The sequence below is a fragment of the Ovis aries genome, chromosome 7 (assembly GCF_016772045.2).
Source record: "Ovis aries strain OAR_USU_Benz2616 breed Rambouillet chromosome 7, ARS-UI_Ramb_v3.0, whole genome shotgun sequence".
NCBI classification, from domain to species: Eukaryota; Metazoa; Chordata; class Mammalia; order Artiodactyla; family Bovidae; genus Ovis; species Ovis aries.
In genome coordinates this window covers 77,286,575-77,302,197 of record NC_056060.1, presented here as the reverse complement: position 1 = coordinate 77,302,197, position 15,623 = coordinate 77,286,575, and the positions used below count along the sequence as shown (strand labels likewise).

General features: G+C 35.6%; 1 protein-coding gene across 4 annotated transcripts in view; it reads right to left on the bottom strand.

The window, feature by feature from the left end:
• Positions 1-2,472: 2,472 nt before the first annotated feature.
• Positions 2,473-15,623, bottom strand: part of PALS1 (protein associated with LIN7 1, MAGUK p55 family member) — a 78,015-nt gene continuing 64,864 nt past the window's right edge. For all 4 annotated transcript variants that reach the window (XM_042252640.2, XM_042252641.2, XM_027971935.3 and 1 more), the window contains 6 exons: positions 14,486-14,557; positions 14,052-14,123; positions 11,642-11,809; positions 10,788-10,990; positions 9,313-9,423; positions 2,473-5,426 (listed from right to left, as the gene is read on the bottom strand). In XM_042252640.2, the coding sequence (XP_042108574.1) occupies positions 5,250-5,426; positions 9,313-9,423; positions 10,788-10,990; positions 11,642-11,809; positions 14,052-14,123; positions 14,486-14,557 (803 nt within the window). In that variant the 3' untranslated portion in view covers positions 2,473-5,249. The remainder of the gene's footprint in view (positions 5,427-9,312; positions 9,424-10,787; positions 10,991-11,641; positions 11,810-14,051; positions 14,124-14,485; positions 14,558-15,623) is intronic.

The following is a 15,623-nucleotide window of genomic DNA, read 5'->3' as shown; positions in this document are numbered from 1 at the left end:
TGGCAAATGGGATTGGCATTCAAAAAGAGCTTCCTCCACAGCCGTGTATGAAGTGGGAGTCTGCCTTCCTCCATCCTTCAGATTTCAGTGTTTTACTTATAAGCTTACTGAGATATTGTTGAATTTTGGGGTACTGATAAATACATGATTGCCAGAGAGTTAGGAGAGCTTATTGATATTGCTGTTGCTAATCTAAGAAAAAAATAGTAATTCCCACTTGAGAGTAATGTGGCTGTATCAGGTGATGGAGGTTTTTAGTAGCTTGATTTGGTGTGAGTCATCCATTATTCAGGCTTTCCTGCACTCAGTTCCAGGAGTTTTTTGACATGATTGGCCATGGAGCAGTTTTTGGTTAATGAAATTACACTAGCCTTAATAGTATTGTGTTTAAATCAACTGGTATCACAGCCTAGGCTTTTAAAAGCATGTTAGTCGCTCAGTCATGTCCGACTTTGCGACCCCATGGACCAGGCTCCTCTAACCATGGAGTTCTCCGGGAATTCCACTGGGGTATGTAGCCATTCCCTTCTCCAGGGCACCTTCCCAACCCAGCGTTTGAATCCATGTTTCCCGCATTGCAGGTGGACTCTTTACCATGAAGCCCCTGTTGGCTTTTAAATTAACCAAGTAATTTTGTGAACATTTAACACCTGCTACAAAGCAACTTATTTGTGCCAGTTAGAACCTTGTTTATATCATTTCATCACAACAACCATAAGAGGTACATATTATTTTAATCCCAGGTTTCACAGAAAATTTTGAGGCATAAGGAGCTTGAGTGGTCCTAGATTAAAAAGCTAGAAAGTGGAGAGTCCCATTTAAATCCAGGTAATCTAAGTTCAGAATTTTTAGATTCTTTTTCGCCTCTCCTACATTTAAAATTTAGGGTAAAGGTAACACATAAGGCCTGTCCTGGATGAGCTGATTTTTAGGAAATCCTGTTGCTACCTACAAAATAAAATCTCAGACTCAGTGTAAATTCAATAATTGGGAAACTAACAATCAAGTATGCAAGTCTTGAAAATAGGTTTAACAATGAACTGCCTAATATGTAATCTTCCCAATACCCTAGTGCATGCAAGTTAAACTGCTTCAGTCATGTCTGACTCTGCAACCCTATGGACTGTAATTTACCAGGCTACTCTGTCTGTGGGATTCTCCAGGCAAGAATACTGGAGTGGGCTGCCAACCCTCCTCCAGGGGATTTTCCCAACCCAGGGATCAAACCCAAGTTTAGTCTCCAGCACTGGTAGACAGGTTCTTTACCACTAGCATCACTTGCGAAGCCCCTGCTGCTGCTAAGTTGCTTCAGTCATGTCTGACTCTGGGCAACGCCATAGATAGCAGCCCACCAGGCTGTGCCGCCCCTGGGATTCTCCAGGCAAGAGTACTGGCGTGGGTTGCCATTGCCTTCTCCGTGTGAAGCCCCTAGTGAAGTATAAATACCAATCATTTCCATTTTGCAGGTGGAATGCAGAGCAAATATATCTTAACTTTAAGAGCCTTGAATCTTAAGTGGTATATATGCTCTGTGGGAGGCAAAAATTAGTGGAAAAGTTGATGCAGAGAGCCAATTTTAGTGGTTTCATTTAGGTAAATTTATATTAACTTTAAAGCACTGAGCTAGAGAAGTACCCTCGGTTTTTCCTGTGGCTTCATCAACCTTTGTTACTTACTGGCAAAAAGTAGATGATTTTATTATGGTTTAGCATATTTTTAAAAAAATATTTTTTCTATGTGGACCATCTTTCTTTAATCTTTCATTGAGTTTGTTGCAATATTGCTTCTGTTTTATGTTTTGGTTTTTTGGCCAACAGGCATGTGGGATGTTAGCTCCTGACCAGGGATTGAACCTACACACTGCCTGCACTGAAAGGTGAAGTCTTTACTGCTGGACCACCAGGGAAGTCCCACTTTAGCACACTGACAGTAGTGGACAGATGATTTGTTGTGTAGGGTTGGGTGATCTGAGCTGTTGGGAAAGGAGGCAGGCGATCAGGACTCGGAATGGAAAGTGGGGCTGGGGTAGCAAGGTGTGTATGTGTGACACTTTTTGGTATATGACTCGCCTCCTTTGGGAGATACAGAATAGGTATAGGAAAGGAGGAAGGATCAAGATTTGAGAAATGTTATTTGTCAACAACTCATCCTAGCCTCAGTGTTCTCAAATCCATGGTTGCATGTAGTGCAATCTGCCTGAGTCTTACATATCTTCTTCCCCAGAAAACTTTTAGAGCTTCCAGCTTTAAGTTGTCTATCTTTAATATAGTTTAAATAAACAATTAAGGAAACAGAACCTACATTTGTGCCAATAGGGGGCACTCTTCCACTGTGAAAAAAACACATTTTGTGTTTCACCCAGAGGTTCCAATGGACTTGCTAGCAAAACCTGAAGATGGGTGGGTTGTTTTAGTTGTGTTGAAACCTTGAATGGCAGAGAATGTAAGTACACAAGAGAAAGTAGTCAGTGGCTTTTAAAATTTGAAACATAATTATACTTTTTATTTTTACATTATGTTGTGCAGTATTACATCTCAAAATAACAGAGTGCAGATAAAGGCAAGGTAAAGTACAAAGGAAGATTAATAACAGGTGTCAAAAAAGTTACCTTTATTAAGGCTAAATCCCTGGTTTATATTTTCCACACACATTCACAAAATTACATTCAAATTATTCCTTAGGCCACGAGAAAAGGGAAAAAAAATCCAGATATTAGATTTTCATAGAAAGCAAATCTGGATTAATCTAAAAACTATTCTCCTATTTGTTCTGACTTAAGAAAATTTAGTAAAGGAAGGTTATTTTCTTATTTGAACTAATGTGCATTTCATTAGCTATTGGTATGGTTCCTATTAAGTGGTTAACACCTCCCCAACATTGGGGTCTCCAATCAGAAGCACAGAAGGCCAGGAAATGGAATTGATCAGAGTGGTGTACAGCCCAGCTAGGTAGGGAGCAAGGTTTTTTCTGTTTTCTTTCAAAGAAGTCAGCAACAACTCAGTTTTCACTTTGGAGGGACTGGGATGAGTACCAGCACATCCATATCACTGGGACTGAAGAAAGTGTGGGACATAAACATTTCTATTCCTCTATCACTGCTGATGAGGAAGGAGAGAATTACGTAAGATTTCACTGACCCCTAAAATATCTCATCACCTTAGACTTTTAAGAGTACACTATGGCACGGCATGTGCCTCAGCACGGTCCTTGAACCTGCTTGTTCAAGCCATGCCCGAGTCCCTAGCACGTGGCCCTTATGTGGCCCTGTGGTCTGCAGGCTAACTAGGAGACTAGCATGATAGCCACTTACTGACAACCACCTAAAATCTCAATTCTAACTTGACTGAAACTACAAACATTTTAGACCTTAGGGTTGAAAACAGTTGTCAGTTATGCTAAGCAGCTCACAAAATTCCACAGACTACCTTTCATTCCTAAGGAGAAAGTAAATTGGGAAAGTGAAAAGATTTAGTACTTACAGTCCTTTGTTTTCATTGCTGAAAATCACTGTGACCTTTGCATTTTCCTGCCATAATCTGGAGTGTTTCAGACCTGAAGAGACAGTATGTATGGCAGTCCTTCCCTCAACCTAGGGATGTTACTTTCTTCTAAGGAACATCATTTCTGCATTAGACATACTCTACAGCCAACTCTGAGGCCACACAAAGTCGAACAGAAAAAGGCTACATATAAACAGTCTACATTTGTTCAAATAATATTATGCAAAAGAGAAAAACTCAAATACATATATGACACCAAGACAAACTACTCATTAAAAACAGTTGCTTATGTTAATAAGTGACAATTCAATATTATTCCAGTGTTTAGCTTTGGAAACAGAATTGTTGTAGCTGTAGTCATCATAAAAATAAAATCAAGACATTCACATTTGAGGTTGTTTGTCACACACCACACCATCGCCTAAACCTGGAAGAGACTACAAATTAACTTTCTATGCCAATTACAGAAGTTGACTTTTAAAGCTTCAAGCTATAGAGACAGTATGAAAATCCCATTAGCTTAAATGTTTTATGATTTAGCTTGTTGCATTCTGGTCATAAGAGGCAGACTTTTTTAGGCTAAAAACCTATTTCTATATACTTAACTTTTCCCCTGCAGTGTTCTTTTCCTAAAATGTTCAAATGACTTTCAGGTCATCTTTTCCATCTCAAAGTCAGTTGTCATATCATTTCTCTCATATAATTTATTCCAATGCTGAACAAGTGTAATTAATGACCATTTGTCAATCTATTAAATTAGTATACAGTACAGCAGCTATATTGATCACAGAATTCCAGTTTATTACCTACATATAACAGTCATCAAATTATACTGTGTTCATATATAAAATGCAAAAACCATCAAATGTGCTATGTCCTCTCATGTATGTAAAAACCTGCATCATGAGGAAGAAAATAATCAACACAGTTTATATGAATATCTGCCATTCATAAAAATATAACTTATACATTCTATTGTACCTGCAGATCAGGAAAAGGAAGTTACCAAATCAGCTGTGACAGTTTAAGATAAAAATTCAAAAACTCATTATACCTTTAAAAAGATCAGCGTATGTTGTCTATGTTTTAGATCAGTATGCAGTGAAGTCTGATCCACGAAGTTTGAGCTAAAAAATTGGTGCTTCTAATGGAATGTTTTTAAGAATTAAAAGACATATAAGTGAATTCAAGGCTAACAGAGTAGCTCCAGACCAAAGTGGCACCATTTTTTAAAAAAGTAAAGTAGTTCTGATGACTAAACCAGTCTTCTAACCAAATACTGTTGTCTTGCCCAGTGCACAGCACAGTTCCCCCTCACTCCCAAATTCTCATGAAATCATTTAAATTAACTGTTAAATAACATCAATATTTACTGCAGTGTGAAATACGGACCATTGTGTATATATACACGTTTTTGTGGAAATATGACTAGGCAGGAAAGATTTGGTTAGATGAAAACAGAATTAAAAGGCTTTTACCATGGATAAACTAGAACGGCTCTGTTGAAAACTTCCATTTAAAATCCCCATCTGAGGCAAGAACCTCTAAAGCCAGATACAGAGAGAATAAAGACTGCTGTTAACAAATTGCTTAAGGGGATTTTCTTCTCACTAATTCAAGATCTAAGAACATGTCTACAGTTTACACTGCCTGCCACCTTCTCAGAGACGTGCTCAAGTATCAGGGCTATCTTCCTATGGGCAGTCTGCCAGGTCAAGTCCAGTCCTGCTACAGAACGAATGCTTTTTTTCACCTCAGCCAAGTGGATGGCACCCACTGAGGTTCAGTGTCAAGTTTGTTAATCAACCTAAGCAGTTCCTGATAGGCTTTATCAAGATCTGAGTTCACAATTGCTGTGTCAAAGTAGTGGCCATTGTTCTGCTCCATCTCTCTAGTCTTCTCAATGATTTCTCTCAACTCTTCAGGCTGCAAAGAAAAGATGAAAAACTATGAGGTAAACCATCCCAAACTTCACAATGAGTCAGAGATGGGTGAAAAACAAGAAATGGCCTTAACATACTGCTTTCCTTCCGTCTCTCAAAATACTCAACTTCAGAGCTCCTCCCGAACCCTGTCATGTCCACAGAGATTCCCTTTGCTTTGGCCTCTTCAGCACACTCACTGCAAATCATTTGTGACTCAGTATAACGTATATAACCTATTTATGGGCTTCCCTTGTGGCTCAGCTGGTTAAGAATCTGCCTGCAATGTGGGAGACTGGGTTTGATCCCTGGGTTGGGAAGATCCCCTCGAGAAGGGAAAAGCTGCCCACTCCAGTATTCTGGCCTGGAGAATGCCATGGACTATGTGGTAGTCCATGCAGTGGTGAAGAGTCAGACACAACTGAGTGACTTTCACTTTCTTTTCATAGCCTGTTTATACTGCTCTGTAGGTTTTATGTGTTTCTGTCTTATCCACAAGAGGCTTCAAGAGCACAGACTATTAACTCTGAATTCTCTACAGACGCTCATTTTCAAACATTTTAGGTCATCATAACCTCCTCCTAAAACGTCTTCTGTAACAGAGTGAACTTTTCTGGCAGGACCCTAAATACCACCTATTCTGGCTCTTACAAAGAGCCTCTGCCTTTTCTATTGTGGAGTTTAAAAGAGTAAAACCATGAGAAAAGGATCAATAGAATGGGTATCTTTTTTTTTATGAAAACAGGCTGGAAAACCAAGATTTTAATAAGTATGTTTTTTTCGGAAATAGTTTAAAACTTTAAGTTGATAGACAATTTCAATACACCAAGGAGGTCTTTAAGATACAAAAACAAGTATCCTAAGAGTTTGGGAAGCCAAATAGAAGCAGGCTACTTTAATATGTAAAGGAAGCAAATGTTTTCACAGATAAGCAGATGGCAAGGTTATATGCAAAACTTATCCAGAACCCCTGATGATCAAGCACAGGTGTCCAAGAAAGTGAAACTGCCTCCAAAGCACCCCGTCAATGAAGAGAACTAATTAAATGTCCAATGTCTCAGCCACAGAGGCCATACATACAAAATATACTGGACCCACAGTATCAAGCAATTTATACCATTCAACCAGTCAAACTTTTATAACAGTAGGAAAACATACTAAAAATATGATAGCTCTGGCTTGTCCTGAGTTGGTTTCTTGTGTGGCTCTCTCTAATTTTCATTCTGGAATGTTGTGCAGCTGGCTCTGGCACACAGAATCCTTTGTTTCCCAGCAGGAAGCTACTACACCATTGTAACTGAACACACTGTGATGTTCTGGTCACAACTTATGTTTACCCAAAGCTCAAGGTTACTGAAAGAACATTCTAGAACTCAAAAGAGAATCTAAACTTTGTGTTACTAGATTTGAAATGTAAATGTTATTAAGCTGCACATCTTACATAGATTCACATGAGTATCTAATCCTAAATTTTTCCTTATCAAACAAGTATTATTTTATCTTTTGCCAAAAATGACATATAATTTATTTGGTACTTTAATTCTTTTACAAGTCACAATGAAATTGAAACAAAATGATTTTGCTCAAAAATCTCTGGCCTGAAAAAATTATCTATAGGCAAAATTGACCATGATAATTCACACTATTAGTTTACCACTCTTAAGACCCCATTATAGCAAAACCAGATTCAGAATGTAACAAGATAACTGATTATTTAAGTTGTGCATTCAGTGACGAACACCATTACTCTCTTAGCTAACACTATTTCACAGAGTTAAAATTTAGGATCAGTTTTTACTTAACACTTCTACTGTGTGATAAGCATTATTAATTACCAAAGGAGATAAAACATAAAAAGCAATCAGATACATCACCCTTTACCCAACAGCTGCAAAATATACACTCTTACTGGTGTGCAGGAACATGTGCCAAGACAGAACAGATACTGGGTCATAAAATAAGGCTCAACAAAATTTGAAAGACTGACATCTTATAGAATATGTTCTCTTACCACGATGGAATTATACAACAATAAAACATTCTAAAATCTCCAATAGAGAGAAATTAGATACTTCTAAATAACCCATGGATTAAAGAAAGAAAATGACAGAGGAAATTAGGAAATATTTCTAACAAAATGATACTGAAAAACATATAACTTATTAGAAGAGAAGGTTTAAAAATCATGTTTTCTTCAGAAACTAGAGCAAGTGCAAATTAAAGCCAAAGTAAGTATAAAGAAAGAATAAAAATAAGAACTCAATGAAATGGAAAACAAACAATAAAGAAAATTAACAAAGAAAAAGGCTTCCAACTTTTTTCTAGTGTTTTGGTTATTCTTTAAAATTTGCACACAAATTCTAAAACAACCTTCAATTTCTACAGAAAAGCCCGCTGTGGTTTTTTCCTGCTCCAATAACAGGTTTCTTGAGATATAATTCATTCACAATTCTCCCATTTAATGGTGAACTGCAACCAACTGAATGGTGGACTCATACAGTTTACTCACTTAAAATGTACAACTGAACAGTTTCTTTTGTAGTCACAGAGAAGTTGTGCAATCAACACCACAATCCATTTTAGAACATTTTCCTCACCCTCCACTTTCCATGCCCTGTTCCCCTTCCCCCAAAACCTCATAGTCATTAGCAGCCACTCCCATTTTCTCCCAACACTCAGCCCCAGGCAACCACTAATCTACTTTTGGTCTCCATAGATTGCTTTTTCTAGATATTCCAAATAATGGAATCATGTCAAATGTGGTCTTTTTGTGACTGCAAAAATGAAAATGGAGTGAAACACTCCTTTAACCAGCTGGCCTACTTAGTCTATAACAAAGCAACCTAATTATGCTCAGTATAAAGGATGGGAAGTCCCTGAGGTCTAAGACGTTGAAAAATAAACACCATATAGGTTGAATAACAAATCTTTTTCTAAAGTAGAAAAAGATATCCTGGGAAGGAAAAAAGAAGGCTGGTCAATAGTGGATGTGGTCAATAGTCAGAAACCAAAGAAAAGGAGAGGTTTGATGTTGTGACTTCTGAGGAGATTTGAGGGAGGAGTAGTAGTGTGTGTTTTTATGGAGAATGAAAAGGCAAATGAAATGAGCTCTAAGTGATTCCTTTATAAATAGAACCATTTAGGAAATCTGCTAAGAACAAGGAAGAGTATTTGTTACTGTGATATAGCATGTCACTTGATGGTTTTCATATCATATGTTTAAAATGTCAAATAAATATCAATGCTTTAATATATATCACTATTATCATTTAATTTTTAGTACCATTTGGTATAATATGGACCACCTCAACCATACTCAGCATCTAATATAAGATAATTTAAAAAAACTTTCCATTTCAGATCATATGAAAAGATCAAATGCAGAAGACAAACAGAACATAAAATTTCAATCAGAAAAAAGAAGAGAAAGGCAAGAGCACTCAACTTGGATCCTGGCATATATGGAATATCTGCAGAAAATGTGGGTAATCCCTAAGAATCTGCAGAGAATATTTGGTGGCGGGGTGGGTGTCATCTAATCCTTGTTAGAAATAACATAGATCTGTGTGAAGAGGACACGAAAGTTTTAAGAAATCAGAAATAACATGGATCTGTGTGAAGATGACGGAAGTTTTAAGAAATGTCAAAGGCTACCATACATTTGGAATAACAACAGGAACTGTATGCAGAACAAGAGGAGCCCCTTGCTTTGGAGAACTGTCTAAATGCAACCAGAGGCAAGTGTGGTAGTTTTGGGCAAAGTGACAAGGCAGAAAGAATAATCAGTTTGAAAGGCTAAGCTGACGTGGTTTTTAAGCACTGTGACATATTAAGCCATGGCTTTTCATGCTTACTTTTAATGGAATAGTCTAACAGTATAATAACTTTACCTTTGGATTCTTGCCCTCTTTGGCCAATAATGCCCGAAGTCTTTCTTGTGAAGGGGGTGCAATGAAGATAATATATGGTTTCAAGTCTGAGTTCCGTAGAGTCTTCAAGGACTGTAAAGCAAAGACAGATCTGAGAGTTTGATATTGAAACTCCAACTAAAAACCTTGATCTATCTATTTTTAAAAATAATTGTAATGTATAGAACTATATGTAATTTTGTCATATATTTTCCAAGTCTCCTATAGATGGGTTATCATTCTTTCATAATTTAAAAAATCAAAGAGAGAAAAACAAACAACAGAAAGAAAAGATCCTACCATTCAATATAAGAATATACTGTGTACCAAAAGTGAAATGAAGTCTTAACATGATGAAATACTCTAATAAGATCATACACAGATTATAATAACATTAAAAAATCCATTTTGAAGGAATTACAAATGAGCAGTCACCTTAACCATACGCCACAATCTAAATGGAATCAGAGAAAAACTTCATGTACACATGCAAAAAAAAAAAAAACCTTTGGAAAAATACATCCAAGAAAAAAAAAGCAGACTATCTGAATTAAAAGATTGTAATTTTTCACCTTGCCTTTGCATGACTATGTGTCCCTAAAGTGAAGCATTCCACAAAAATGGGGATTATACGGACATGTCCTTTTCTATCTAAAAACAGTAATTAAGACAATATGCTTAACTACTTTTAAGTTCTTTGGTAATTCTGTTAGCCAAAATAAAGAATTCTTAAGGAATTTAGTAAAAATAAAAACATGGATGCTTTTCTTAAATCTAATGTTTATAACTGAATAGCAAAGACTAAAAGAAAGAAAACCTAATTACTATTTCAGGAAAGCCATTTTGGAGTCAATTTTTCTCATATACATCTCTTTAATAACCACTGCCTGTATCTCCGGAGTTGACATACAGAGTAGATTCCACCACATTAAGGAAAGTTTTATGCTAAAGCTGTACAATCAAGGAAAAAAACACGATCTTAAAAATACAAAATTTCTAAAAATTATTTTAAACAGAAATCTAAAAAGCAACTGTCAGTAATTTTTGAAGGTTTTGCTTTGTATGACAGATAATGGAAAGCAATGGCTGTTTCATTAGCTACAACCAACCACTCATTACAGTACTAATACTTGAACAATGGCATTTAAAACCATAAAAATGACCTCTCACTATTCTGATTTTTCTCATATGGGAAAGGAAAATTCTTTTATAACCTTAAAATACTAAAGTACTACCAGCACAACAGTTACTATAGTTTAAGTTTCTGAAAATATGTACATTTATATATAGGCAAGTATGTAATACATCTATTTTCCACTCTGAGGAAATTGAAAGTGATTTAGCAACCTGAGTTCATGTAAAGAATCAGTGTGAAAAATCTGTATGAGATGTTAAGTAGGTCCTGTGATTCTTGGACCAAAATTAAAGTTCAACACTCTAAACCAAAAGAGTTCTACCTGTGTACGAAGACTTAGAAGACATATTTTGCCCGAGTTGATCACTTGGCGTACAGAATCTATACTGGTTCCATACAAATTTTTCTCAAATTCACCATGCTCAATGAACTTTCCAGCTGCTATGTCTGCCTCAAACGCCTGCCGTGAAACAAAGTGGTAATCTCTACCAGCTACTTCATGGTCTCGCCGATTCCGAGTTGTATCTAGGCAAACAAAATCAGGCAAAATTAGTAAGCACAGATCAGAGCAAGGGCGAGGAATAATTCTGCTAGTCAGAAAAAAATTTTATTTTGTAATACAAATTAAAAACTAATGAATTAAGGAAATGTTAGACCCCCGCGTGTTTTAACATTGACTGGTTTTATTTCTAGATTGAGAAGTAAACAAAACTGTGGTGTTAGTATCTTAGTAACAGTTACATTTAGTATGTTTTATACTCACACTCTAAATTACTCCATTTTGCATTTTATTTAAAACATTATCACTCAATTTTTCCATAAGATTAGGTACTATATAACGTTTAAACAGAAATTCTATGCTCAGAGATTAGGTCTAAAGTTCTATCTTCTGCATCAGTTAAAAAAACCAGGAGCTGATTCCATACTGAACAGTGAATTATAAGAAGCCAAAATTGAAATTCATTTATAGAAAGTAATTAGTACCATACTCTCAGAAAAATGGTACTCAAGAATGACTATCTTTAGTAGCAAATTCTCCAAAGATTTGGTAAAAACAAAGTTCCTATTTCTTGGACATCACTGTTTGAGGAAATGGGTGAAAACTTCCCCTACACAATTAGGTTCTACAGAGGTAAGCTGAAATTCACAGGAAAACGGGAATGGATCCAAACTTACGAGGAACTGCAGATGCAAAGCGGTCTTTCTCTTTGTTCATGAGCCTCTGACGCAATTCATTCTGGCCACAGTTTTGTGGACCAATCAAAATGATAGGTCTTTTCCTATTTGCTGGCTGATGATAAAGTGACATTTCCTCATAAGTTAAGATCTCTTCATTGTCATAATCTTTGAAAAAAAGGAAAAATTAAGCCCTTCAGACAGAATTACTGCTGTATAATAAAAATATATTTATATATAAACATATTTATATAAATATATAAAGGTATATTTATATATACTCATAATTCTTCCAAAAAATTGGAAAACAGCACAAGTTATCATGGCTAAAAACACAACTTTTGAGATCAAGAAAGTAATAACTGGGTAGCATTATATCATAAGTATTTTCTCATGTCATTATATCCTTAGCAGGATATTATGAAAATAAATAGTATATTACTCCTTCTAGAAATGATTACTGCTTCTCTTGTTTCACACAGTGTTTGAATGTTTAATATAATATAATTGTACTGGTTCATATAAAATAGCTAGTTTGCAGACAATATTTTGACAGAGTGAGGCACTAAGGTATAAACTAATGAGAATAATAGCTGTCATTTTTATAAACTGGGGGATACCAATATTTTAATTTGAGGGTTGGTTTAAGGAGCAGAAAATGTGTATGCTGAAAACAATACCTGGCACAGATAAGCATTTACAAATAGTGCTGTGCCTGGTGTTAACAGAGAACGCTGGAATACTTTTCTTTGATTATATAACTTGAAAACATAGCATACCTATGCTATCCAACTTACATTTATGTTTACCTTATTCTGGAATACTAAAACTAACCTGTGATCATGATTCAAGAAGAGGTATAAATTATAACTGGTACATTAACATTCCTAAAGCTGTAATCAGATGAAATCAGAGTTGTCATGTGGTAAGAACAAAGGCAGACAACTAGTGACCTGTCATCTGCTCACTCTCATCACTTCACCTGACTAGGTAAGAGTCAGATGTGTAGTCAGACTGTCAGCTATAAGTTCCAAGGAGAGGGGACCATCCTAAGCTTGTCAGTGATTAACACAGAGCACAGAGTAGGAACCCAAACTTTACTTGTTTAAATTCCAACTCAACTATGTATTAGCTGTAAGAACTTAAACAGGTGACTTTCATATCTGAACTTGAACTTACTAATCTGTCATCTCACGGAATTTATTTTGAGAACGAATGGATGAAGGCTAGTTCCCCTTGAACGGAATAGTTATTATAAATTATAATTATCATTAATAAAAAATTAATTCTAATAACAAATTAGATTTAGACTTAGATTTGCAAATTTCCTACAGTAAAATAGCTTTTAGAGCTGAACCAGTTAACTCCAGTATGTTTCAAAGGATAAAGAAACAGAGATATTAATCACTTACTCAAGTATAGAGAAAAGAATTATAAATCCAATAAATATTCTTAGTTACATAACCTATCAATTAGCATTATGGATGTTTAATTTGAAAACAAAATTTATTATAGTAGGTAGAATCTCAGGTTTAGTTTATATCAAAGTTTTCAATAATCTATAACATTTTCATTAGTTTCATTTATGCTACCAAAAATTTTTAAGGTACTGAGAGAATAAAAATAAGCCTTATAAACTGTGGGAAGTTACAGAGTTCCTTTGCTTTATTATTTGGCTTGTTTCTAATGTGAATTAAAGAAGGGTTGGCTAATTCTAAAGCCCATAAAGACCAATCAAGAAGGTAATGAAAGCAATGTATCAGGCTGGGTTTATAAAAAATTGGATGTGGTGGAGACTGTTGAACTAGATAGCGGTCCACTAAAAAGGCAACAGCCATTATTCAGGTTCAGTAGGCTGCTGACAAACAGGAATATAAGCCCAGTGTTATCAGAACTTTTGATTTTAAAAGAAGCTAAAACTTGAAAAACTTTTAACACTAACAATAAATAAAACCAAAACACTCTCCTGTGTGCCTGACTCAGCCAGCAGACTCCATGGAATGGGTTGCCTAGGTGAGATGAGTTACGATAGGCAAAATGTTCATTTTCTACTTAAAACACATCTAACTGTTGGAATTTGTTAGGAACAAGTATTAACTCTGCAAACGAAGAGTTTACATAGGAAAAAAAATTAAGAGAAAACTATCAATACAACACTATACAGCTACATCATACTTTTAATTTTTAAATTACTTTTTCTTAGATTTCAAAATTCTGCATTACTCAACAGGTTTCTAGAAGAAAATAATTTCTGCTAAATGACTTTATTAAATACACATGTATGTTACATTAAGAGGCCAGGACCGTAAGTAAAATTCCCTAAAAATATCATTTAATTTCTTTCAAATGTTAATGTTAGACATGGACCTCTTTTGGATATAAATATGGCTATATCTAGAGTGGAACTTACCATCATTTTTATTGGCATTATATAAAACCTTTTTCCTCTTCTTTTTATTCTTCTTTGCACACCATAGTTTTCCTGTTGACAGTCAGAAACGTAAGTATAAATGGGGTATTTGTTTCCCTGAATAAAGCTACGTATTTCAAATCAAAGAACTCTAGTTTTAAATTTAAATTTACAGACGTGTATTATATTGTTCACAGAATAACTATTTTTCAGGGAAATAGTTAAAGTTTTCCATTAATCTCACATTATAGACAGATAATCTTTAATACTTAAATTCTGTCCTTTCTTAACAGTCCTAAGATAAGCAGCTTTGCTTCTCACATCCATCTTGCCATGAATACATCTTCCCTGACAGTTCTGATATACAAATTTAAACCTGATTCCAGATGGAAACCCAAGAAACCTCTCATTAATGTCAAATATAAGAGTCCAACCTGATTTTTCTGGTTCCTTATCTTCTTCTATGGTTTGCTTCATGGCTTCCCTTTGCTGTTGAAAGCTTTTCCCTAATAAATAGAGAGGAAAAAGAGTGAAATAGACAAAAGAATAGATGAATTTTTTTTTCTTTAATTAAGGGACAACACCAGAAGTAACTGTTCATTTACAGTCCCTTCTGAATCCTCCTGCCACTACGTGAGAGAATGTCAACTATGATTATAAGCTCCAAATGTTTAAGGTGTTAAGTTCCAATGTGGCTCTCACTCAATCCTAGGACATGTATTACTAGACTACATATCATGTATTTACCCTTTTTTTCCCTTTATTCGTTTCATATATGATATTATACATGTTTCAATGCCATTCTCCCAAATCATCCCACTCTCTCCCTCTCCCACAGAGTCCAAAAGACTGTTCTATACATCTGTGTATCTTTTGCTGTCTCACATACAGGGTTATCATTACCATCTTTCTAAATTCCATATATATGCGTTAGTATACTGTATTGGTGTTTTTCTTTCTGGCTTACTTCACTCTGTATAATAGGCTCCAGTTTCATCCACCTCATTAGAACTTATTCAAATGTGTTCTTTCTATAACATGTATTTAAAAAGATAAATAATAAACAAAGGCTAGAAGTTTTAACAGCTCAGTATTTACAAAGCTTTCCATTTAGCATCTAAGAAAGCGTTCCTCCGCGATCAATGCAAAGAAATAGAGGAAAACAATAGAATGGGAAAGACTAGAGATCTCTTCGAGATACCAAGGGAACATTTCATGCAAAGATGGGCTCAATAAAGGACAGAAATGGTAGGGACCTAACAGAAGCAGAAGATATTAAGAAGAGGTGGCAAGAATACACAGAACTGTACAAAAAAGATCTTCAGGACCAGGATAATCACAATGGTGTGATCACTCAAGCTACAGCCAGATATGGAATGTGAAATCAAGTGGGCCTTAGAAACCATCATTATGAACAAAGCTAATGGAGGTGATGGAATCCCAGCTGAGGTGTTTCAAATCCTGAGAGATGACACTGTGAAAGTGCTGCACTCAACATGCCAGCAAATTTGGAAAACTCAGCAGTGGCCACAGGACTGGGAAAGGTCCGTTTTCATTCCAATCCCAAAGGCA